At 37.0% G+C, this 26,564-nt stretch overlaps 1 protein-coding gene across 1 annotated transcript; it reads left to right on the top strand.

Annotated features, from left to right (window-relative positions):
* Positions 1-1,213: 1,213 nt before the first annotated feature.
* LOC149255994 (protein OXIDATIVE STRESS 3 LIKE 2-like) lies at positions 1,214-5,713 on the top strand. The gene is made up of 2 exons (XM_089460623.1): positions 1,214-1,796; positions 4,946-5,713. The coding sequence occupies exons 1-2, from the start codon at positions 1,465-1,467 to the stop codon at positions 5,364-5,366; spliced, it is 753 nt and encodes a 250-aa protein (XP_089316749.1). The 5' UTR covers positions 1,214-1,464; the 3' UTR covers positions 5,367-5,713.
* The last annotated feature ends 20,851 nt before the right edge of the window (positions 5,714-26,564 follow it).

The following is a 26,564-nucleotide window of genomic DNA, read 5'->3' as shown; positions in this document are numbered from 1 at the left end:
ATGATTAACTATGGCACTAGAATTATTACACTTTTAAGTTAAACATGAGAGATGTGCCATAATAAGTGCTTTTTAAAATTGTTAATCACCTAAAAAACTTACAATAAATGTTAAATGGATTATTCAATTTGTTAAAAATTGAACAAAATAAATGATATTCACTAAAAATAAATTATACTAAATAACCTTAGATATTATATGTTTCATCTAACAAACCCCTCAAAATTAAATTGACAAAATATAGTAATCGTAAATTACTTAATTTTAAAATTAATAATATACTCACAAAAAAATCAATTATAATAATAAATAATTTTGAATATTAAATACTTTGATCAAATTTGTTGTTTGAAAAAGGTTATTATTTTTAACCTTTGACTTAAACACCCAACGCTAATTTTCTTCATCAAAGTTAAATCACACTTGATCATCGTTAAACACATCCTCAAAATTGTGCATATTCGATCACACCCATATTCGACCACACCCAATGACAAAGATGTTCTAGATAAAATGACATGTGATGATTCTAGATAAAATGACATGTGATGATAAATGTATGATGTAAAAGTTTTACCATTCAACATAAATCTCATTTTCATTTATAAAATTCATCCACTAAAAGTTATAAAAAAACACTATCATATATTATAAAATTTGTATTTATGCATATAAAATATAAAAATCAATTACACCCATATCCAATGATGTTTATTATCTAAAATTTCATTCTACAATATTGAAATTTCAAAACCAAACAACTGTCAAATTTAACTAATATTTCACAACTAAAAATTCATCAAAATTAAATTACTATTTAAAATGTTGGATTGAGGCTTCTGTGATCCATATCAAGTTTAAGAGAAAATTTTCAATGCAAATCACAATATAAATCATTTGTCGACACGTTTCGAACCAATTAATATGATTTATGATCAAAACAACTCAAATTCAAAAATTTTAACAACTGTATTATCTAATTTTTTCGAAGGTTTAAAAAAAAATGTTACCAGGTTTAAAAAGAAATTTAACCATATCTGAAGAATAAATCGCCCCGTGACGTCAATTTCCAATCCCCACTCTTCCTGATCTTTATCATTTTCGACTCTTTAGTTTCCACAGGGGTGGAGCTCGAGGGAATACGGTCATTACCTACGAAAACAAAAACATATATCCATTACAAATACGGTTGTGGATAAGGAGTACACGCGGCAAATTAGATAATGATGAACGGAGACCGAGGTTTCCCGGCCGCAAACCTACGGGGAAATTCTTCTTGGTCGGCCGGAGGGTTGTTGGGCCAGCAGATAAACGTTGTGGGTAATGTGCAAGGCAGATTCACAGCCTCAGCACGACCCCTGATTTCAATGAATCCGTCCACAGCACTCTGAGCACTGATATATATCCATATGGTGTGTTTCTGTGCAATTATGTGCCCTCTGCTGTCTGTTTTCTGTACTGGAAATGATACCCAATATGCCCATGGGTGTTAACCAGAAGCCCATGATCAATTTTTCAATTTATGTAAATGAATCCAAGGGATTATCCAAGCGTTTTGAGGGGAGCCCAGATGGACAATTTTGTCCTGATAATGAAAGTGCATTGAATGGAAACGATGGGGACTCTGCGTCTTCTTCCTCATCGTCGTCAATAGGGGAAATTAGCAACAGCAGCAGTGGAAATCCTTCTACATTGACCAGTTGTAACGAGGAAGGCTCAGGGGATATGGAGGTCCAGAGCTCATTCAAGGGGCCTCTTGATACTCTAAGCTCAATGGAGGATTCATTGCCTATCAAGTAAGTTTGGTTGCAGGAACTTTTATTTTTATATGTTTTACATAATTGGGGGTTGAGTGCCCATTGTTCATGGCAATGGCAGAGTTTAAACTGGATCAAGTCCATCTAAATCAGAATTTCTAATAAAAATAGAACAGACCCATCTAAACCAGAATTTCCAAAAAGGAAAAGGAAAAGACGAAGAAGAGAACAGACCCATCTAAACCAGAATTTTCAGAGTCCGGTCTAAATCTTGTTTTAATATGGCCCTACCAAGGTTGAGTTCAAATATCTGATACATCCCTTGTTTGTGTGAACTTGAGATCTGCATCCTCAAGCTTAATATTTCGTGCATCGGCAGGCTATTTCTGTGAATTCGAGATATACATTGTCTACTTTGGCAACATTGAGGTGCACATCAAACCTGGGTCTAGGTGGATTTGTGGTAGTGTTCACATTCAATGAACTGCACACAGCAGGGCATGAGCGCGCACACTCGAAGAACTGACGCATCGACCGAACCACCACCTAACATTTCTGTGCAAAGACATTTCCAATATCAACTGTCAGTGTTTACCTCGGAGAAGTTGCCCTTATGTTCACATAGTGGAAGATCTTAATCTCCTTGTTGTGTAAAATTAACAGTTTGTTAATTGCAGTAGAAAGAATATAAATTTCTGCAAGAACTAATTGGGTTTTCTTCTGAGGCTTCTATGAATGAGAGCACAAATCCATATAAACCCCTTTCTGATATGCGCTTCAAGGTTAACATGCCGTCCGTTTTCATGATTCTAGTATATACATCTTCGATCTTCGCAATCTTAAAGTGCATGTTTGACTCTGGTTTAGATAGATCCATGCTAGTGTTCATATTCAATGTACCTAATGAATTGTGTAAATTCAACACACCGAATACACCATGGAGTTTCAATTTACCGTTACATGGACACCTACTTTGAGTTAGATGGATTAGTCCCACCATCCTTGACATTGGGTGTTGTTTGCATGCAGGTTTTTACATTTTTTTTTGGTTGTCATAAACTATGCAAAATTTTATTGAGGACTTCATATATTATTTGAAGTGGAATGAATATATATAAGATTTATCTTAACTCTGGATTTATGATAAAATTTTTCAAGATATAAATTTTTTTAACAATGAAAAACTTTAGAAAAGGTTTGTTCTTCAATGATTTGCTCCCCTAGCCTTAGATTACCTTCGATAAATCTTTGATAAATCTGGGATTAAGATGAATCTTAGATTACCATAAATCTGGGGTTAAGATGAATCTAAGCTAGTTGATATATATTTTGATATTGTGTTTTATATTATATGTTAAAAGTCGACAGGACTGTCAGCATTATATTTGCTCATTGGTGAAAAATCTGCTTCATACTGAACTATAGGATGCACCTCCGGGCACAATAATATATTTACTAAAATTTAGTGCATACATAAATACTTGTGTATTAGAAACAAAGTTCATTGTACCTTATTCACTGTCATTTCTTGATGTGCCAGGTAGGATGATAAATTTCAACACTCGCCCCCAACCCCACCTGCACTTGGGCTATAGAATGCAATTTGTTTCTCTAAAATTTAAATGTAACAGTTCGTTTTGTTGAACTTACATTTCCTTTTTCTCCTCTAACTGTTCTAGTATAGTGCCTGTAATAAATTGCCTCAGATCAGAAAATATGTATTGATCATGTTGTGGTTTCTCACATTCTGGAAACTTTCCTGATCAAGATGAAACAATACTTTTAGTGAAGTAGTGGTTTCTAAGAGTCATAATCAACTGTCCATTAAACATTGTATATGAAAAGAGGCAAATATATTGTTGGTTGGTAAAAGGCCTTTGTATCTTAGAAGAGTGCAAGCTCTTACCATTACTGGTTGTATGGGAAGCCCATATAGAAGTTAACATTAAACATTGTATATGAAAAGAGGCAAATGTATTGCTGGTTGGTAAAAGGCCTTTGTATCTCAGAAGAGTGCAAGCTCTTACCATTACTGGTTGTATGGGAAGCTCATATAGAAGTTAACAGATATAATGTACTTCGTCAAAATTAGGACAAGAAGACTTTTCTGCTTCACGTGAAAAATTGTAATCATGAAAAACAGGTTTTTGAGACAGTGGAAACAGTTTTGACCATTGAACAATTGCAGATGAAAGGAAATTAGTGTAATTATGTATGGAAATTTTGCTTTCTATGGCTCAGAGAGCACAAGTCTTATTATCAGTATGTAGGAAATTCGTATCATGTGAGAATTTGTATTTTTTTTTAATGACATGAAAGAGATCAACAGATTTGGTGTACTTTGAACAGTTACAAATTTTTTATTTGAAGGATGTAATGTGTTATGGAATTGGATGTTTGCTTTGATAGATTGCTAGATCTTAATTTTGTGGTCAATTTTTGTGTGCTTGTGTGAGAATGAGACCAGAAATATGATGTTATGCCCTAATTGACCCCCTTGGCATGCTAAGAGTACGGGCCATTTTGGCCGGCCTCCCAAAATAAACGACAATGACGAACGCTGTGTGGTAACTTTCCTTCTTAGCTGGAGCCTGGTGGAGTATGACTACTCATTTCAATTGACAAAGAACAGTGTAGGGTTTTTGTTCAGAAGGAAAAACGAATGTAGTGTTGCTTTGAACCTTAATTGTTTTGGCAGTTAGATCTTATTTATTTGGTTGGCAAAGTCCATCGATGCCCAAATCTAATATAATGCAGGAACTTGTGCTGTTGGCTGACACAGACTGCATGATCTTAATTGTAAGGTCCATTACAAATTAGTGATGTGTGATGCACATAGAAACAGGATTCTTTGTAACTCTTCTACTACGAGTACCCCAAGTTGACTCCAAGGATTCTGCAGAGCTTATGTTCCCTGACTTTTTAATAAGCAAACTTGTTGCACCTGTCAATTGGGTTTGTCTTGTGCGGTTGGGAATGAATGATTGTTATCCTCCCAGAGCCTTGTCGTTGAATGGCCTTGAGACCTAAAAAAATATCTTACCCTTGCCCAGAGTGGGGTGCTTTGTTTCATTGAAAAAAAAAAAACCAAATCATTACATTATTGCATGTCAAGTTAATATGTAATAAGTTCAGTGGATGATTATGGTAAGCTTTAACAGAGCAGATCGCTTTTTATTGTCATGCAGAAGGAGCATATCAAATTTCATCTCCGGAAAATCAAAGTCCTTCACAAATTTGTCAGATGCAGTTTCAGTCAAGGATCTTGCCAAACCAGAGAATCCTTACAATAAGAAGCGAAGGAATTTGTTAGCCTGTGGACCCAATTGGGATCGGAACCGTTTCTGCCCTCCTCGAAACAACATTGCAGGAATATCCAAGAAACCAATGCATTCTAGCAAAAGCACTCTGGCTCTTGCTATTTCTATGAGTAACTCTGAGAATAATATTAGAGATTGTGAACAGGACTTGCGGCTACCTCCCTTGCCTCCATTACCTCCTCGAGGAAAACTCCAGAATGTTGATGTGTCACCGAGGTCACTTTCTCTGAAGTCATTCTCTCTAACAGATTTGCGGGGTTCTGCTGGATGTCATGCAGCCCAATTTTGAAAGTTATCGACGTAACAAGAATATATTAGCCTCACTAAATCTCCTTCATCATATTTTACTTCGGACTGACTCCTCTGTATAAAGAAGCTTGACATTCAGTTATATAGAATAATGGATTGGAGGCATTTTCAAGAAAAGCGGATGGGTAAATATCACTGACTGACATATACCAGAAAAGTAGCTATGCTAACTCTGATTGACCGAGTAACTGCTCACTCTGAAGTAACGAAAGTATGGTGCTCCATGTACATGGTGTTTGATAACAACAGTCTGACCTAGAAGACATTGTCTTACTATGTGGTCTTTCAATATGAGCCAACTTGGAAAATACCATGCATTTTAATTTTCATGTGTATATGCTTAATTTTAGTAGCCTATGAATATTTCGATGCAATATACCATACCAGTCTAATCATTTTTATATCTGAAATCTGATCAAAACAAATGTTGATGTGATTGAAGTGTCCTTAGGCCAATGTTGATATCGTGATTGAAGTGCCTTTATACCATGTCAAAACTTTTGTGTTGTGAAGATGCCAAAGTATTTGCACCTGTTTTTTTTAACTGTTTCTCGTGTTTGAATAGGCCATATGTTGTAACCTAATTTCCAGAAGGTAGCACATGATTGCATAGGCCAACCATTTTAAACCCTCAACTTGCTACTCAACAATGGGCTAATGGACGTTTTGTTTATCCGAGGAGTCTAAAAATTGGACCATTTCTGCCTTTTCTGGGCCATTTCTCCATTTCTCAAACCGCTCTAGACATGAATGGTTGGTGGAAAACTTCAGAGTTCATATTCAAAGCCATGGCTAGCTATAAGTCACAGCTGTGGAAGTATTCATAGTTGTAGTGGACATTGCATTTTATAATACACACATTAATATATTAGGGATTGTTTCTGAAGGTGCAAGGTATGAGCATAGTAAAGGGTTAATATTTTTAAAAGGAAATCGCTAAGAGTCTAAGTGGCAGAGATTTGTTGATAAAATGAGCATGGGAAGGATTAATATTTTCAAAAAGAAATCTTCAGAATTGAATTTAATAAATTGTTTCTATATAGATAGATTAATATTTTCAAAAAGAAATCTTCAGAATTGAATTTAATAAATTGTTTCTATATAGATAGAAGATATATATTAAAAAGATGTGTCATATTTTGACCAAACTGAATTGGCTGAGTGATATTTTTACCCAAAATGAATTGGCTGAATATATATATATATATATATATATATATATATATAATAATAATATTATGACATACAAGATAAAAGATTTCAAATTAAATTCAAATTAATGTGTAAGGTCGATATAATATAGTTTACTAGGTTCAGCATGGGAGGATTGCTAAAGTATTATTCAGCATGGGAGGATTGCTAAAGTATTATTTGTATGATGTTATTGGTTCGAAACTCATGGGTACCTCACCACTATCTTGATTTTAGTGGTAGTGGTGGGAATTGACCTGAGTATATCTGCCTAGTTATTCTAGTGAATAAGTACAAAGATTGAAACTCATAGGTACCTCAGCACTATCTTGATTTTAGTGATAGTGGTGGGAATTGACGTGAGTATATCTGCCTAGTTATTATTTTTCTAGTGAATGAGTACAAAGATTGAAATAGTACCGACTCTTATATATATATATAAAATCCCATATATATATATATATATAATCTCAAACTTACATAGCCTACATTAATTTTAAGTAATAAAAGAAAGAAAAATATCAAATATATACATGTATAAATTATATATACTAATACAGAAATTCATTTTAATTGGAAATGGTGATCGTGTTGAGAAACTTGCATTTTAGTTTTTTTTTTTTTCTAAAATTTCAAATGTATGATGGATGAACACCAGATTTAATAAAAAAGTTAAACATAAATTTAGATTTATATAATTTTTTTTAACAAATATATACTATTACAGTCATATAAATTAAATCACTGGTAAATACGAGTAGATATCAATCCGTGAGAAGCATGAAAATACTTATTTCATTATATATTTCACATTATCTCACATTATCGAATTAAAAAAAAAAAATCTAAAAAACAAACAACATAAAAATAACTAGCTTATAACTATATTTTAAATTATTATCATTATTATTATTATTAATCATAAAAATAATTAAAATATGAGTTAAACATACATACATTTAGTAACTTGCAGGTATGATTTGGATAAATAATGTACACTTCATAACAAAGTATTAAATATGGTATATATTATTTAATATTTAAAATATTAAATGTTTTGTAATAAAGTGTATATTGATGGTCAATCATTACATGGATATCACCTAGTGTAGGAGTGCCAAAATATGTAATTCCGCCTATTTCTAATAAATAAAGTTTTGTGTTCAAAGATTCACTTTTAATTACAAAGGTTTAAATAATTAATGATAAAGTATATTTTTAATTATAAATATTAAATATGTTATGTTTTGAAGTTTTTATTTGAATACTACGAATATTTTTTGGCCAAATCTTATTTTTGTTGTCTAAAATGGGTGTTTGATTGTATATATAGATTCAATATGCCAAATCTTATTTTTTGTTGTTTAAAATGGGTTTTTGATTGCATATATAGATTCAATATGCCAAATCTTATTTTTTGTTGTTTAAAATGAGTCTTTCATTGCATATATAGATTCAATACGCCAAATCTTATTTTTTGTTGTTTAAAATGGGTCTTTAAGTGCATATATAGAGTCAATACCTTAAGAAACTCCTCGGGCATTTGGATTGTGGAAAATTTACAACCCAAACTTGTAATTCCAATAAATCCCTATCCCATTTTAAATAAATTAGACAAAGAATTAAGTTGGAAAACCTTCCAAAATGTAGAACATGTTGCTATGCATGCATATGTATAACTTGCTTTATCATAAACAAATAATTGAAATCTTAAAGATAGCGATAGCCACAAAAAATCAAACAAAGTGTGTATTATCAATATGTGAAATATCTAGCCCCCTAGGTATAGCTCAATTGGGGATTGTTGTGAAAATCAGGGCTTGTGATCAACATATCGAAGGTTTAATTCTCTCGGACATAAACCGGTTTACGGTAAGGAGAATAGGTTGTAGGCCTTGCATGACCCAATTTGACCCATGTAACGTAAATATGACACTGATCCAATTGTCGATTTTCCTAGATACAAAATAAAAAAATAAATAAAGTTAGTGGCTGAAATTGACCCATGACCCAATTTGACCCATGTAACGTAAATATGACACTGACCCAATTGTCGATTTTCATAGATACAAAATAAAAAAATAAATAAAGTTAGTGGCTGAAATTGACTCCATGTAATGTAAATAAGACATTGATCCAATTGTTGGTTCCTCGGATACAAAATAAAAAAATAAAAAAAAGAAAAAATAAAGTGTAAAATTTTTAGTGTACATGTTTGACACATTAAATAGTTTTTGCTACTTATAATCAATATTTCATTTGTTAATGGAATTAATGAACAATACACTACAAACTATTAGAGGGGCGAACACAAGAATTTTTATGCATTAAATCATAATGAAAATTCATTCATATGTATTTAAATGGGTAAAATTAATTGCAATATTACATTTATTAATGAAAATTCATTCATATGTATTTAAATGGGTAAAATTAATTGCAATATTACATTTATTAATGAAAATTCATTCATATGTATTTAAATGGTTAAAATTAATTGCAATATTACATTTATTACTATGATTGAGAAAAATTGTAGTATAAATGTTTTTTAAAATAAAGAAATAATGAAACCTCAGAGATAAATTAATTGCAAACCTGGTTTCAATCACTTACAGTGGTGCGAGGATCATCAACTATCTTGACCATCTCATCCAAAACTCTCTCAAAAGCAATGAACACTTGATCACTTACGGTGATGTGAGGATCATCAACTATCTTGACCATCTCATCCGAGACTCTCTCAAAAGTCACCTCAACGAACACCTTATCATAATTATGAGAGTTAATGGCCGAAGTGCAAATCTTGGGAGGAATGAGAGAAAAGTATTAAACAAGATGGTGTTAATCCATCTACAATGAATACCACTCAAGCTTGAACCAAACAAGAAGACCTAATTTATGTTGATAGCGAATATAAAGCAATTTATGAAATGATGGTTTAGATGACATTAATGAGTTATAACAAGCAAATAAACTTATTGGAAATTGAAAATGTATTTTTCAATATCTTTGTTGGATCCTTTAAAGAAGTGTACAATTTGAAGAGTACTTGGGGATCTTCAAGGGAAAGACAAAAATCACTACTAATAAGTCATTTTCAATGATTTTGTTGCATTTTAAGGTAGGGTCAATCTGGAAATTTTTTAATTTATTGGGATTATGGTTAATAAAATTGTTTATTGCAAAATTAAAAAGGTTCATTGGTGGATGATGATTAACATTAACTGGGAGCGACAACTGGTAAGAGTTAGGGTTTACAAAAATTATTTAGGCGTTGAACGCCATGGAGGGGCGTAAAGGGGGGAGCTCCACTCCCTCATACAGTCAGGCAATTTCCAGTCGAGGCAAGTGTTGGACACCTAATCCTCAATGGGTTAGTGTGGAAGCTGAATAGACAAAGTAGTCCAAGAGACCTTGGGATGTGAAACCCAATGGTCACATAATGTACTATAAATGTATATCATTTGTCAATAAAAATTGTACTTGCATGTTTCATCTTTCATATTGTTCTTGCTCCCATGTGTGTTTAACATGGTATCAGAGCTAGTACGTTCATAATCTGCTCAATCTTTTGTGAGCCACTTGTTTTTGTGTGGCCTGTGTAAACCTACGCATCGATTATATGCTGGTTGTATATGTAAGATGGTGATGGCACATATATTTTGAACACTGATTATATGCTGGTGTATATATGCGTTGGACTGATAACCTATGGTGCAGTAACATGTGCGCTGATCCTCTCCGACGAGTTCCATGCTATATGCATTTTTTGCGCTGAATGAGTTTTAAAGACCGTAAACTATGCTTTGTCAATGATGTGTTGAATTATTTTGAAGGCCTTAAATGCAGTATGAATTCCATTAAAAAAAAAAATACGCAAGGTCGCAAGTCTGAGATCTTTTCCTCTGTAACTTTTCTGGCATTATGTGTCATTTACTGTTGTGCAATCATTCTCCTTTGTAACGTATATCTCGGCATTCAAATGCTACCTCTTTTGAAATGTATACCTCGACTTTGATGATCCGGACATCTACACACTAGCCTAAATTATCACCATCTGTACCTCGCTTATACCTCTACCGGTTCACTCTACTATTCTTAGCCGTCAGTTATGACATTTAGAACTAATCGTTCTCTCTGAACGGGTCAGAAACGGTTCACAACTCCGGAATGTCCTCTCTACATTCATATCGCTGTCGGTTCTGCGATTCTGAGTGTAACTGATCTGGATTTAAGCAGGAACGCAATAGATTACAGAGATAACCATAAATACAGAGATGCGATAACCATAAAAACAGAGATGCAGCGGAAATAATACTTCATTTCATTACTGGAAAATACTGAAATATGCTTACAAATAGAAATAACCCAGCTAGGGCGATGGTAGCTTATCTCTGAGAAGAGATGTGTCGGCTACATGCCTCTGAACTGTTTCGAACTGTCTTTACAATGAGGCTCGAAGGCCTATTTATTATTGAGAAAAAATGGAAAACCCTTAACATTCCAAAACCTAACCCTAGAAGATGAAACGCCAAACTATGGGCCCCGTTTGGGTAAATTGGTACATCAACTTCCCGGGGTCGTACCTTGGCATACGATCTCCGTTTGACGCGCATGATAGCCCGTTGGAAAGATCTCTCCGAGGAATACGACGGTAAAAATCGGTTTTTCATGTAAAAAATCGCTGAGGTAGATTTCCCAAAAAACGTCGTTTAGGGCCTCAAAACGGCTCCGGAAGTTTAGGACCCGAAAAACTGCTAAAAGTAGTAAACTGCGCTATAATTAAGGAAACTGAAAAACTGAAAGAGACAGTTGTGGGAGTCCAAATGGGATAGGTGGGTGGCCACCAACATCCACCTGGATCAGTAACGCACATTCCAGCTATCTGAAAATAGAGGCTTGGGTATTTTTAAAACCTGCCAACTCTGCAAAACTTGTTTGCCATTGATTTCTTTGTTGAACCTGCCTCTGCCAGCGCTGCACATCTGTCCATACTGCCAATTTTTTATAGCGTTTTCATTTCCTGTTCTAGCGCTGAGGCCTGACATGGAATCAAAGTAAAGCAGAGATCATTGAATCTGCGTTGAATGCTGAGTGGTAGATATGCCACCATCGATGAAGGTCCAAAGTTTTCCAGCTCCTGGTATGCGGTGTTGAATCATATTACCGCTGCATTTCCAATTGAATGCGTTTGAATAATAACATTTGAATGGTTGATGGTTGATATTGCCTTGGTTTAAATCAGATGAATGGTGTGTTGAATTGGTTTATGGTGAGTTGTTATTACTCCTGCGTTGAAACACGTTTATACATATGCGTGTGTTGTTGAAGCAACTCAACCGTATCGTGGGTTTATACATATGCCCGTCCAAAATCTGTATATGCGTTGAAGCATGTTGAAGTATATATGTGATGCACATTGGTATTCTTTTGATTTGGTTGAGAAGAGTTTTGGTGAATACAAAACTGGTATATGCGTTGAACTGACATATGCGTTGATTTGTAAAATTTTGCTGCTCGACGGAATGTATGCATTCTGCAGACAATAGAATATTTGCTCGTTTGTCTAAGGATGTCTGGTTTTATTTTATAAAAGATATTTGGCCTCTTAGCTTATTTTGTTAGAAGTTGAGAATATATGAATGGTGACGAGCACATTCCACACTAAAGAAGCGAAAGTTAAGCCGATACAGAATTATTACGCATGGTATATAGCAGCTCTGCGGTTTTATTTTTTTGTTGAACGGGGTCTCGGTTCGCCAGAATCCACAACAGCCGCATAGTCACGAGTTATGTGGAGTCTAGCAAGTGTTGAAGAAGGTGAATAGTATCAATGCGTAGTTTTTTAAATCATTTGAATGGTTTTGTGCAAGACGGTTCGACTTTTGCGAATGGTGTTATGGAAAAGAATTCGGTTTCTTAGGATGGTGTGGATGAGAATGTTATTGGGCTAAGAATCGACGAGGTTTCGGTTTAAATTGAGAAGTTTTAATTGCTGGGCGTGATTCCAATGAGAAATAGGGTCGAAATCCCTCACTAGTAACGCTGGACGAAAGCTGCATAATTTCTGGGCGAGTCACAGTTAAGGTGGAACGAGTTAACTGCAATTCAAAGGCTGCCAATATCCCCATTGCATGATGCTGTATATCATCTTGGAGAGGCTCATGTTGCTGACTGCATGTAGTCTGAGCCATTATTGGTGCGCTGGAAGGAGCTATGACCACCTTATGGTGTCTATAACAACTGCTGGTACCTTTATATTCATTGCTGGTGGGACGTTTTGAGGCGCTGTACATAGAGGAGCAAATTCTGAACTTATATGTCATTGAAGAATTGAAAACTACACAGAATCATCTGCTCTAATTGTCTCCATTCTATTTGCATAGTTGGTGGAAATCGAACTGTATATTGAGCACCTGATATACCAAGATAATAATTGTTCTGGAACGAATTTCTGTTGCATGCAGAGGTTCAAGCGACCAGAGGCATTGGCCACTAAGCATTGGTATTTATCCCCTCTTGTTGAAGTCGATATCACTCAATGTCAAATTGTGGAAGTTTGGCTGAATGTGTGCTCACAGGGTGACAAAAGATTGTTGAGCTACTATACATAGCAATTGGGAGCTCATTGGCGTCGTAAGTCCCAGGACAGAATAAATTGAGACTAAGTTTGGTTTGAAGGCTTGTGGGAGTTTGTCTTTGGGGTTCCTTGTGGAATTTAGGAGCTCGTATTGGCATAAAATTGCAGAAGACCGAGCTTGTCATACTTAGGTGGTTGAAACCACTACTGTACAATGTCAGAGGAAAAGGTTGCTCTTGGGTACAATTTCTGGGTATTGCAAAAGTGGGAAATCTTCATCTTATACAGTTGAAACTTCTACCGAGGTTCTATATTTCAGTACCGTTTTCTCTTATGTTTCCAGATATCACTATTTTTTAGTTATATCTTTGTGTGAAGCAAATAAATAAGTACTAAACATTATTGTACTCATGCTTATAAGGGTGGACTGATATCTAAAGGAATGTGCATTGGAGGCTAAAACAACAACAACAACAAAAAAGGGGGGGGAGTGCATTTTTGGTCATTTGATTGTTTTTACAAATACATTGTTAATTTGATTGTTTGAATAATGGAGAAAAATCATGGATTATTAGAGTTATTAAGCACTCTAATCTTATCTACTGATAGAAGTACAGTTAAAGTCAACAAAAACACTCTCAGAGACATTCAAAAATCTTTACAATATGCACAGGAAAAGATTGATTTTTTGCAGCTTGAATCTCAACTACAGCAAGGAATTAAAACAGAGGAGTCATTCTGAACATGTTTCTGTTCAAAACATTGAGACTGCAACCCATCAAGAGCAAGTCAATAATGTTACAGTTCATTCAGATAAAGCAGTAAGGTTACATGCAGATGCAGAGGTTCAGCTTGCACTTCCTAAGCCCATCATCAGACCTTGGGAACAGCTTGTCCACAACAAGCACAGCATTGGTCTTGGATATGACAAGGACTTGTCCTTTCATATTCCATACTACTCCAAGCCCATTCAGTTTCAGAGTGCTGGATTTATTCATGACAGTTCACCTGCTCCTCATGACAGTTCACCTCCAGCTGTTCCAGATTCTACCCCTCTTCCACAACAACAACAACAACAACAAAAACAACAGATCGTGAAATGCCAACACTGTGACCGAGTTGGCCATATGAAAGATCACTGTTTTGATCTTCATCCATGTAAGCACTGTCATAAAACTAGCCATTCTTCACACAGATGCTTAAAAAACAAACGTCCTGCAAGAACAAAGATTCATCTTGGATGGATCACTTCTTGGCAATGGGAATCAACAGCCAAGAAGATATTCCAAACACATGTCAGAACTTGTTCCAGAGTATTGAACAGTCTTGCAATTGAGTTTTCTCCATCATCTCACCTTGTATCTGACAGGGGGGAAAATGATGGTCATCTACAAGCTTCAAAGCCACACCAAGCAAGCCTGAGCCACAACCTGTCACACTAGTTTCAGAGTTGTAGCCAGAGACAAAGATGCCCATAAACATGCCTTCAGTTGGCAATCTGGGACACTTCCTCTAGCAAAAGACTTCAGCGTCTTGCCAGTTTTGGAAGAATTTCGGGAACAAAATTGAGAACACTTCCTATAGCAGAAGACACCAGCTTCTTGCCATATTTGGAAGAGTTCCAGGAATTGCATTAAGCATTCCAGAGTTGTTGGTCATCCTTAAACCATCACAGGTTGAGACTTCCCTTTTCAGGTTGAAGTTCTCCCTTTTATGTGGGGTGAGACCTCCCTTTATTGGTTGAAGGTTTCCCTCTTCAAAAAAATAGGAACACTTCCTCTAGCAGAAGACTTCAGCTTCTTGCCAGTTTTGGAAGAGCTCCATGAACTGCACTAAGCGTTCCAGTGTTGGTGGTCATCCTTAAACCACCGCCCTTTATACCAACATTTCAGAGAGCACATTCAGCCTAGTGCTGCCATGCATTTTTGCACTTTTTGTATTACAACTCTCTTCTTGGACTCATACATAACCCTTCGGATTAAGGGGTGGAATGTTGGACACCTAATCCTCAATGGGTTAGTGTGGAAGCCGAATAGACAAAGTAGTCCAAGAGACCTTGGGATGTGAAACCCAATGGTCACATAATGTACTATAAATGTATATCATTTGTCAACAAAAATTGTACTTGCATGTTTCATCTTTCATATTGTTCTTGCTCCCATGTGTGTTTAACAACAAGAAATCGTTGGAGGTTGAAAAAGGTCTTTCAGGAGGCAGGAAAGGGACAGGGAAAATTTTAAGAACCCCCCCTAAATTTATATGTATAATAAATGGGCGAATCTCCATGGTATATAGGAAAAATGGAAGGCAATTTTATCAATAATATAATATGTATATATAATTTTGGCGAATCTCTCAACAAGCATGGTGAATATTTTACTCAATTATAAAATCTTGTAATATCTTGGTGAGTCTTTTACTAAATAATAAACTTTGTAAAGTCCTAGTGAATCTTAGCATTGTGAACTCTGAGAGAATTTTTTGAAAATGTATAAAACCATATATGACAAGAACCACATGGTGGCAATATCACTGTTTTTTTTTCACATTTCCTCGACATGGAACTTGTTTATAAAATTATAGAAAAGCCAACCAAGTCCCTTATAATATGCAGGTAAGCTTATAACAGAGTTTGATACCTCTACTATGCTTGTCTTCATTCAAGTGTCATCGCTGCTATACTTAACACTGTGAATCACAACTCTCTTAGCAATCAACTCTATAGTGTAATTAAAACCTTTGGAAATTGAATCTGACAACTCTATAAAAAGGATTAGTGAAATAGAAGCTTTTGTGAATGAGCCCACTAACTATCACTACTAAACAATCAATCTAGACTATGAAGTCTTCCATCTTGATCACAATCGCGCTCATGATCAAGGGAGTGCGACCACCTGGCCTGACATAATGGCCATCATAACTTCCAATAATCAACAACCACCTTGCAAGGACATCCTAGCTCATGTCTCAATGAATTTTATTCATCAATCTTAACTGATATAAATTTTATAAAGATAATATTAGAATCCTCTCCACATTCATTGTTAATACAAGGGTAAAGGAAATTTTCTAGCTCAAGGCACTAGCCAATACCAACTTTCGTATTTGTGACCCCTTTGTGGGAATGCACCTACCCTACCCCGTTGGGTTTCTGCCTGTAACATAGTTTAAGGATCACAAGACTTTCGAGTCTTCCTACTCCATTAGACACACTTTATATGCTATACATAGTGAATGGAAAAGAAGCATTATAGAACACACAATTTCACAGAGGGAAGAAAAATCTTAGCCAGTTCAATATCAAAATCTTAACCACTGATTAATAAAGAATAACAAGTAGTGTAATGAATTGTTCTAAGTTATTTATTTATAAGCTGTAAAGAATGTAGTGGATGTTGGAAATAATACTGAGAGGGGGGGTGAATCAGTATGATCAAGTTCTTTTAATAAATCTTCCTTATTTATACTTTGAATTATTTTTGCATGTCAATACCATAAAATAATGAGCATGAACAAGAAAAACAGATAGTCACACCAAAGAACACCAAATATAAGGTGGAAACCCAATGTGGGTGAAAACCACCTGCTGCAATATGTCTCTATCTTCTTTCAAATTAGAAACTCCTTTTACAATGGTTTTGTACTGGTGCAGTCCTTTACCAGTACGCAGGCTGCAACCTACAGAGAGCTACAACTCTCTCTCATTTTCCAGTCTCTCCTGGAAGGGAGCTACAACCCCTTACTTCTTTTCTTTCAAGGACCACTTTTCATAAATTTTCAAACTGGATCCATGAACATCAAACGATCATCAAGTACATGTAAATCACACAGTCAACTGCAGTAACCAGATCAATAATAACAGTAAACTAAACCCAGAACACCTTATCAACAGAAAAATTCAGCCAACAAAAATCTTAAGACAGATCCGCAGTTTTTCTTTATCTGGCCTGCGTGGCTCCGCACTTCACCTTCTGCTCCCCTGCGTATACCCGCAGAGAGCCTTCTGCTGCACTGCGTATCCACGCACTGTTCCTTTAAATGCGTCGCGTACCTTCACTGCACCCACGCACCCACTGCTTCTATCGCGCCGCGTACTACTGCTGTGGCCACGCACCCTCAAATGCCATCGCGCCGCGTATGTACGCACCTGCGGCTTCTATAGCGCCGCGTATGTACGCACCTGCGGCTTCTGTAGCGCCACGTACTTTCACTGTGCCTCCGCACCTGGACCTCTGTCACGCTGCGTACCCACGCACTGCGCCTTCCTCTGCTGTGCGTACCCACGCACTTGCACTGTTAATCACCTGCGTACCTCTGATTAGGGCCGAATTGGCAGTCCCCCAGTGTGCCACAGATAGTCAGATGCCCAGATCTGATCATGCGCCCGAGATATCACACTTCATATATTCACTTTCAACTTTACTTTTATATAGATCAAGCTTTTAAACCAATAACCCAATATTTCAGATCTTAAGATATTCAATTTTCAAAAGATGCTTTAGCCAAGTGATCTCCTTCCCTATTTATAGTCAAGCCCTTATTCACACCATGGGACAAAACCATCAATAATCAATACAAGGGATCCAAACCGGGGCAAAATTAGATCCTATACCTCGGGCCAAAACCATAGAATCAAGAATGGCGTGCTAAATACCACGGGCCAAACATAAGAAACCCCACGTGAGCGCGCTTCTCTGCCTTGAAGTGAGTGAACTGGGGGTACGCACCTCATGAACGGGTAACCTGCGGGTATGAACGCACTTCCTGGCCGGCGTACCTGCGGGTATGCACCTTTTGAACCATTCACCTGCGTACCTCTTAATTTCCAACATTTTTGAGAGCCTGATCAGAGCATTGCCACTTGAGGGTGTTGCTATCAAGTACAACATATGTAACATAGAGCCATACCAGAATCATAATGCCAACAATCTCCCCCTTTGGACTTGATGGCAACTTTAAGATCCTCAACGTCATTCTCCCCCTTTGACATCAAGGGCAAAGGGGTTATGCTCCCCCTAAGAACATGCTCCCCCTGACTATAAACCAGATCTGCAAAGAAGAACCATAATCCACCAAACACCATAAATGACCATGAAAGAGATAGAGACATATTGCAGCAATATTCAGACCAGCATCCATGATCTCCTTCTGTACGTCCTCCATAATGCCAACAATGCATTATATGCTCCCCCTGAACCTGTGCCATTCGATCTTCGACCAATCCGCAAATCAACACATGTACACATATGCCCCAGATGAGCCTTGCGTACAACCAACCATCAGAAGAGATTCAACAACAAGATGATGCATCAACAACCCCCAGCTTTTGCCTGAGGTATTCAAAGGTCTCCCTGGGCAATGGTTTGGTGAGTATATCAGCAACTTGTTCCTTAGAAGGAACATACTCCAATTTGACCTTTTGTTCAAGTACTTGTTCCCGGAGAAAATGATACTTGATCGGTATGTGCTTGGTCTTTGAATGCATGACTGGGTTCTTTGAAATGCTGATTGCACTTATATTATCACATAAGATGGAGATGGGTGGTATACAAGTGATTTGAAAATCCTGCAAGGTCTGCATCATCCAAAGGAGTTGAGTGCAGCAAGATGCAACAACAACATATTCCGCTTCAGCTGTAGACAAGGCAATCGAACTCTGTTTCTTGCTGAACCAAGATACTAATCTGGAACCCATAAAGAATGCACCACCGCTTGTGCTCTTCTTGTCGTCCACGCTTCCGGCCCAATCTGCATCTGTATAAGCATGAAGTGTGAGATCTGTATCTCTAGGATACCATAAGCCATAGTTTTGAGTTCCTTGAAGATATTTGAAGATTCTCTTTACTGCCTGAAGATGAGTTTCCTTTGAATTTGCCTAAAATCTTCCAACTATTCCTACTGCATGCATTATGTCTGGTCGGGTACCTGTCAAATAAAGTAGACTTCCAATCATAGATCTGTAGGTTGGTTGATGTACTGCTGCTGATTCATCATTTGCACTGAGGCTACATCCTGTGACTATGGGTGTACATACTGGTTTTGCATCTTCCATGCCATATTTCTTCAAAATCTGCTTGAGATACTTGGTTTGAGACAAAAAGATCTCTCCTTCTTTTTGTTGGATTTGCAAACCAAGAAAATATGTCAGTTCTCCCAGCAAGGACATTTCAAATTCTTTTTGCATTACCAAGGCAAAGCTTTGACTCATAGCTTCTTCATTGCTGCCAAATATAATGTCATCTACATACACAACAAGTATTAGCAATTTGTCATTTTCAACTTTTATATAAAGATTGCTATCTGCTGATCCTTTTGAAAAACCTTGTTGATGAAGATATTTGTCCAAACGATAGTACCAAGCCCTTGGAGCTTGTTTGAGACCATAGAGAGCCTTTTTCAATCTGCATACAAGATTTGGATCATTTCCAAGAATGAAACCATCTAGCTGCTCAATGTATACTTCTTCTTCCAAGTCTCCATTCAGAAAGGCTGATTTCACGTCCATTTGAAATACTTTGAAGTTTTGAAAGCTTGAGAGAGCAAGGAACATTCAGATGGCCTCAAGTCTTGCAACAGGAGCAAAAGTTTCTTCAAAATCTATTCCTTCTTGCTGCGCATACCCTTTACAAACAAGTCTGGCCTTGTTTCTAATTACTTCTCCATTTTCATTCAATTCATTTTTGAAGACCCATTTTGTCCCTATAACATTCTTATCCTTTGGTCTAGGAACCAGCTCCCAAGTGTTGTTCTTTTCGATCTGCTCAAGTTCTTCATCCATTGCTTTCACCCAACATTCATCTTTGCATGCCTCTTTCACATTTTGTGGTTCAGTGGAAGAGAGTAATGCCAAATAGCTGGAAGCTTCTGCAATTGTTCTTCTTGTTTGTACACCTGCTTCTTTCTGCCCCAAAATCTGAGATTCTGCATGATTATTCTGAACATATCTGGATGGAGTCTTCTCTTCTATCCTTATCTGCTCCTCTGGTTCTTCTTGAGGTTCTTCTTCTTCATCATTCTGTCTTTGAGGGTAGTCTTCATCTTCTTCGATATCTTCATGATTTACTTGGCTAGGAATGTATCCCTTCTCATCAACCACTACATCAATGCTGTCAACAATTCTTCCAAGTCTTTTATTGTAGCACTTGTATGCTTTGCTGTGTGGAGAATAACCAAGAAGAATGCCTTCATCTGCTCTAGGTTCAAGTTTGCCAAGTTGCTCATCAGTATTCTTAATATAGCATTTGCTCCCAAAGATTTTGAAGTGCTTTACCGAAGGAGTCTCACCATACCAGAGCTCATGAGGGGTTTGAGTGTTGTTCACCCGGACATTTGTTTTGTTGAGAATAACAACCGCAGCATATGCAGCTTCACCCCAGAAAGTTGCGGGAGTTCCAGACTCATCAAGCATAGCATGAGCCATTTGTTGGACTGTTCTGTTCATTCTTTCCACCACTCCATTTTGCTAAGGAGTTCTAGCTGTAGAGAATTCTTTTCTTATTTCATGTTCTTCACAAAAATCGAAAAATTCATTTGAGGTAAACTCCCCACCTCTGTCGGATCTGAGGCACTTAATTTTGTATCCTGATTCATTTTCAACCAAGGCTTTAAAGGATTTTAATTTTTCGAATGCTTCATCTTTGTGCTTCATAAGTCCTGACCAGACAAACCTGGAGAAATCGTCAATGAATAATATCAAGTATTCTTCTCCTCGAGGTGTCCTTTTCCTGAATGGACCACATACATCTGTATGTACTAGCTCAAGAGGCATGCTAGCTGATCCTTCCTTCTCCGGAAAGTTAGTTCTAGTTTGCTTTCCAAACTGACATGATTTGCATATGGTGTTGTCTGGAATTTTGATATCTGGAAGACCGCGAACTGCCTGATATTTGCATGCTTTCCTTATTTTTGAAAAGCTTAGATGCCCCAACCTCCGGTGCCATAACCAGTGTTCATCATCCTTGCTTAGATAGCATTGTTGTTGTCCTTCTTCAAATATGTATAGATTATTTGGAGTTCTTGCACCTTTGATCACTGTTTTACCTATATCAAGATCACGAACAAGACATCCATTTGATCTAAATATCACCTCGGTTCCTTGATCACACATCTGGCTGACACTCAGAAGATTATGCTTCAATCCATCAACATACAAAACATTTCCAGCTTTGACTTTTTCTTTTAACTGAGCAGTGCCTTTTCCTTTTATAGCTGCAGGAGTATCATTTCCAAAAGAAACTTTCTTTCCCTTTTCTAAAGCAGAATATGATTCAAGTTTTTCTTTATCACCTGTCATATGCTTCGAACATCCACTGTCAATGTACCATAGATTTTCCTGTCCCTCTGCATAAAATTCTATCCCACATCTTTCTGTTTGTGGTTCCTTTATTCTCCATGTTTTGGTGCTTGAGGCTTGTTTCTTTGTCTGCTGAAACCTGCTCTTGCATTCAGAATCTTCATGACCAAAGTTATTGCAAATAGAACATTCAACTTCATTTTCGAGAGCCGAAAAGTTGTTATAGGTCCTTTTTGTAATCCTGGTCATACTTCTTTGTTTTTGAGCTTCTCTAGTCATGATTGTTTTATATGCAACACATTGAGCTGCTTTGTGACCAAAGTTATGGAAAGAGAAACATTGTCCATTGAAGAAACTTCTGCGGTTATCAAATCTACCGGCCAAATGATTGTAATTTCTATTGTCATCCATTCTTGAACCAAATTGAGAGGATTTTACCTGTGGTTGGTTCTAGCTTTTGTTCACCCTTAAGATGGATTTCCCCTGATAGTCTTTGTTTGCAATTTGTCCCTGCTTTACCTGGTGATCTCCATTGTGCTTTTGCTCATTCTTTCTTGCTGCATCAAGATAACTTCTTGAGGTGGATGCTTGAGAAGTTTCTCCATTATAGCCCAGACCTGTCTTGTTTAGAGGAGAACGCTGTACATTGATGATCTCATCCAGAGTTTCAGATCCTTTGACAAACTTAAGATTAATAGCCTTTGTTTTCTCAATCTCTTTTCTAAGACCAACAATTTCACCTTCTAACTTTTCAAGATATTTTTCTTTTTCATCAATTTGAAGTTGTAGGGTATCAATGATCCTATTCTTTTCTTCTATACATGTCATGAGTCTAGAAATTTCTTCATAAAAGCTATCCACATCTATAGCATCCATGTAATCATCATCTTCAAATGCCATTAAAAGTTTGTAGTCATTACCTCGTTCATCTTCATCACTATTTGATAGACCATCACTATCTTCATGAGTGTAGTAGCTTTTCTTATTTGCATTCTGTTTCTTGTTCCATCTAGCAGGTTCCTTTCCTTTGTCAATCTTATCCTTATGAGGGCATTTCGCAGCATAATGACCTACTCTTCCACAAGCAAAGCATTTAAAAGGTAACTTACCTCTGAACCTTCCAGTACCTCGTTGAAGATTTCTGACAAAATTTGATTCTTCTTCTTCTTCTTCTGGCACGTGACTTGCTTCATAGTAGTCTCCCTTGCCTGAAGCCTTGAAAGCAGCTTCTCTTCTGTCTGATGAACCTCCCTTTCTCATTTCATAAGCAGTTAGGATTCCGTGTAGCTGAGACATAGTAAGAGTTCGTAAATTTTCCTTTTCTTCTATTGCAGACACTTTAGATTCAAACTTGGGGGACAATGATCTTAGAACTTTTTCAACCACAATAGCCTCTTTTATTTCTTCACCCAAGTTTTTCATGCAATTAACAATCTCGTCTACCCGAAGGAAATAGTTAGCCACACTTTCATCATTATACATTCTGAGATTCTCATACTGAATCCTGAGGGTTTGAAGTTTAGCACGCTTTACCTGTTCATCTCCTTCGTAGCTCAAGACAATCTTGTCCCATATTTCTTTTGCGGATTTATATTGCATAACCTTCACGAATTCTGTTTGAGATAAGCATCCTAGCAGAGTATTGACTGCTTTAGCATTTGTTTCATATTTCTTCTTTTCGGCCGAATCTTTAGGAGTAGCTAAAGGAAAAGTGTAGCCTGTATCTATGATATCCCAAACTTATGTACCAAGAGATTGAAGATAGGCAGTAACTCTTACCTTCCAATAATTGAAGTTTGTCCCATAAAAAAATTGGTGGCCTGATTGATGCTTCCCTCTCGTAGTTGCTCATGATGAGTGATCTTCCTTCAAGCGATCAAGCTACTCTGAAGGACCTGCTCTGATACCAATTTTTGGAAATAATAATGAGAGGGGGGTGAATCAGTATGATCAAGTTCATTTAATAAATCTTCCTTATTTATACTTTGAATTATTTTTGCATGTCAATACCATTAAATAATGAGCATGAACAAGAAAAACAGATAGTCACACCAAAGAACACCAAATATAAGGTGGAAACCCAATGTGGGTGAAAACCACCTGCTGCAATATGTCTCTATCTTCTTTCAAATTAGAAACTCCTTTTACAATGGTTTTGTACTGGTGCAGTCCTTTACCAGTACGCAGGCTGCAACCTACAGAGAGCTACAACTCTCTCTCATTTTCCAGTCTCTCCTGGAAGGGAGCTACAACCCCTTACTTCTTTTCTTTCAAGGACCACTTTTCATAAATTTTCAAACTGGATCCATGAACATCAAATGATCATCAAGTACATGTAAATCACACAGTCAACTGCATTAACCAGATCAACAATAACAGTAAACTAAACCCAGATCACCTTATCAATAGAAAAATTCAGCCAACAAAAATCTCAAGATAGATCCGCAGTTTTTCTTTATCTGGCATGCGTGGCTCTGCACTTCACCTTCTGCTCCCCTGCGTATACCCGCAGAGATCCTTCTGCTGCACTGCGTATCCACACACTGTTCCTTTAAATGCGCCGCGTACCTTCACTGCACCCACTGCTTCTATCGCGCCGCGTACTACTGCCGTGGCCACGCACCCTCAGATGCCATCGCGCCGCGTATGTACGCACCTGCGGCTTCTGTAGCGCTGCGTACTTTCACTGTGCCTCCGCACCTGAACCTCTGTCGCGCTGCGTACCCACGCACTGCGCCTTCTTTTGCTCTGCGTACCCACGCACTGCGCCTTCCTCTGCTGTGCGTACCCACGCACTTGCACTGTTAATCACTTGCGTACCTCTGATTAGGGCCAAATTGGCAGTCCCCCAGTGTGCCACAGATAGTCAGATGCCTAGATTTGATCATGCGCCCGAGAGATCACACTTCATAGATTCACTTTCAACTTTACTTTTATATAGATCAAGCTTTTAAACCGATAACCCAATATTTCAGATCTTAAGATATTCAATTTTCAAAAGATGCTTTAGCCAAGTGATCTCCTTCCCTATTTATAGTCAAGCCCTTATTCACACCATGGGACAAAACCATCAATAACCAATACAAGGGATCCAAACCGGGGCAAAATTAGATCCTATACCACGGGCCAAAACCATAGAATCAAGAATGGCGGGCTAAATACCACGGGCCAAACATAAGAAACCCCACGTGAGCGTGCTTCTCTGCCTTGAAGTGAGTGAACTGGGGGTACGCACCTCATGAACGGGTAACCTGCGGGTATGAACGCACTTCCTGGCCGGCGTACCTGCGGGTACGCACCTTTTGAACCATTCACCTGTGTACCTCTTAATTTCCAACATTTTTGAGAGCCTGATCAGAGCATTGCCACTTGAGGGTGTTGCCATCAAGTACAACATCTGTAACATAGAGCCATACCAGAATCATAATGCCAACAGTGGAATGGAAAATATTACTTAGGCAACCCTTCAATATTTTCTATTAATATGTCTGTTCATGTACATATGAAATTAAGAGCATTGTTGAATACAAAGTTTCCTTTTCTCTTGCCTCCATTTTGACAAATCAGTGTGAAATCAATGTCACTTTGAATCTCCTTTCCTATGTGGATGTTTTGACAAATCAATGTGAAATCAAAGTCACTTTGAATTTCCTTTCCCGTGAGGGATCACATCCATATTTGATTAGTAAAAGAGAATCTACTATATATTATGTTCAAGAAACTGACTGCAATCTATAGTGGAAATGAGACCTCAATTCTTATTCTGAATTTGAATATCTCGGGACAACATAAGAGATAAAAATGCATATGGCCTTAGTAGTTAGAAAACAATCACTCCATCATTACAGGACCCCCTAGATTTCGGCACTTAATCGAAATAATGGCACTAGTTGCAGTGCTTATTTGCATTAACACCATGGAAAAGCAACAACAATGTTTCAAAGCACACTTACTGGAAAAGTTGTAACGTTCCGAGAATATTTAATGATAGCATCTGAACCTCGTAGCTATGGTGGGGAAACTAGGGAACCCAAATCTTGGAAGATATCTCATACCAAATCTGAGAAAAAAATAAAAAAGGGAAAAAATCAAAATCTATAAATCAAGCAATGAATTGTTTACAAATCAAATACAATTCCTTTAACTAACAGTTAAATTGTGGTGATATATTTAAATATTTAGTAAGAAGGGAACTTCAAACCATGGAATATTACCTTTGTCATTACTGTCATCCCTCAGGCACTGAGATTACAAATCAATACTTATGGAAAGATTGTAAGAAATTCTGTGAAATAGTAAAGCATAACCTCTATTTTCAAGCAACAAAATCAAGCCATTGTTACATCAAGAGCCATAATTGATACATAATCAATGAATCAAGTCCTTGTATGGCACAGGGTTGTTTCACAACCTCTATTTTCTCAATAACAAAATCAAGACATTGTATGTGGTTATTTCCAAAAGGAAACTACGTTCTAATTTGGAAGAGGATCTTATCAAAAGACATAGATTTATTCAAAGCTACAAAGCCTAATGGGTTACTGAAAAATAAGTTGGAATATGGGATCATGATACTTAAATTGAAAAAATATGCTTTCCTTTTAGAAACATTACAGTTATACAATGTTTTTTGAAAGCATTAGAATTTGAAATTGGGCCTTTCTATCAAGACAAATTTTCATTAACAGAATGTACTTTCCTACCTGAAACATTGTAGATATCCAAAAAAAACTTGAAAAGCATAAGAGAACTTAGCATAATGTACTTTCTTTCCTTCCTTAACATTCTTAAAGAGTTGAGGTTCCCCAAGTCATCAGGTAACTGTCGAAGGAAATGACAGTTAGTAATATTCCAATTCACCACTGAAGATGTGTCACAAATACGAGGGGGGCATCTCCTCCAAATCACAAAAGTACTCCAGGTTAAAATCTAGCATTATTGGAAGCTTAATGCTCGACTGGGTGTTATTGAACTCAGAATTTTTTCCAATCTTCACTAAAAGCTTAAAGATAGCTTCTCTAAGTTCTACATGACTTTACTATGCTCTTGAAGTGGGGGCACATGCAGCCTCTCCAAGTCAATAGTCTTAAACTAAGTGAAGATAAGGCCGA

This window comes from Pinus tabuliformis, chromosome 7, assembly GCF_031772625.1.
Source record: "Pinus tabuliformis cultivar Carrire ecotype Pingquan chromosome 7, CPIR1, whole genome shotgun sequence".
Taxonomy (NCBI): domain Eukaryota; kingdom Viridiplantae; phylum Streptophyta; class Pinopsida; order Pinales; family Pinaceae; genus Pinus; species Pinus tabuliformis.
This window is presented reverse-complemented; position numbering and strand designations above follow the sequence as displayed.

What these genes read in the sequence shown, in the direction of transcription:
- LOC149255994 (XM_089460623.1), top strand. Translation starts at nt 1,465, where the DNA reads ATGATACCCAATATGCCCATGGGTGTTAACCAGAAGCCCATGATCAAT. An exon ending in GAGGATTCATTGCCTATCAA is followed by an intron (nt 1,797 to 4,945) that starts GTAAGTTTGGTT and finishes ATTGTCATGCAG; the next exon opens with AAGGAGCATATCAAATTTCA.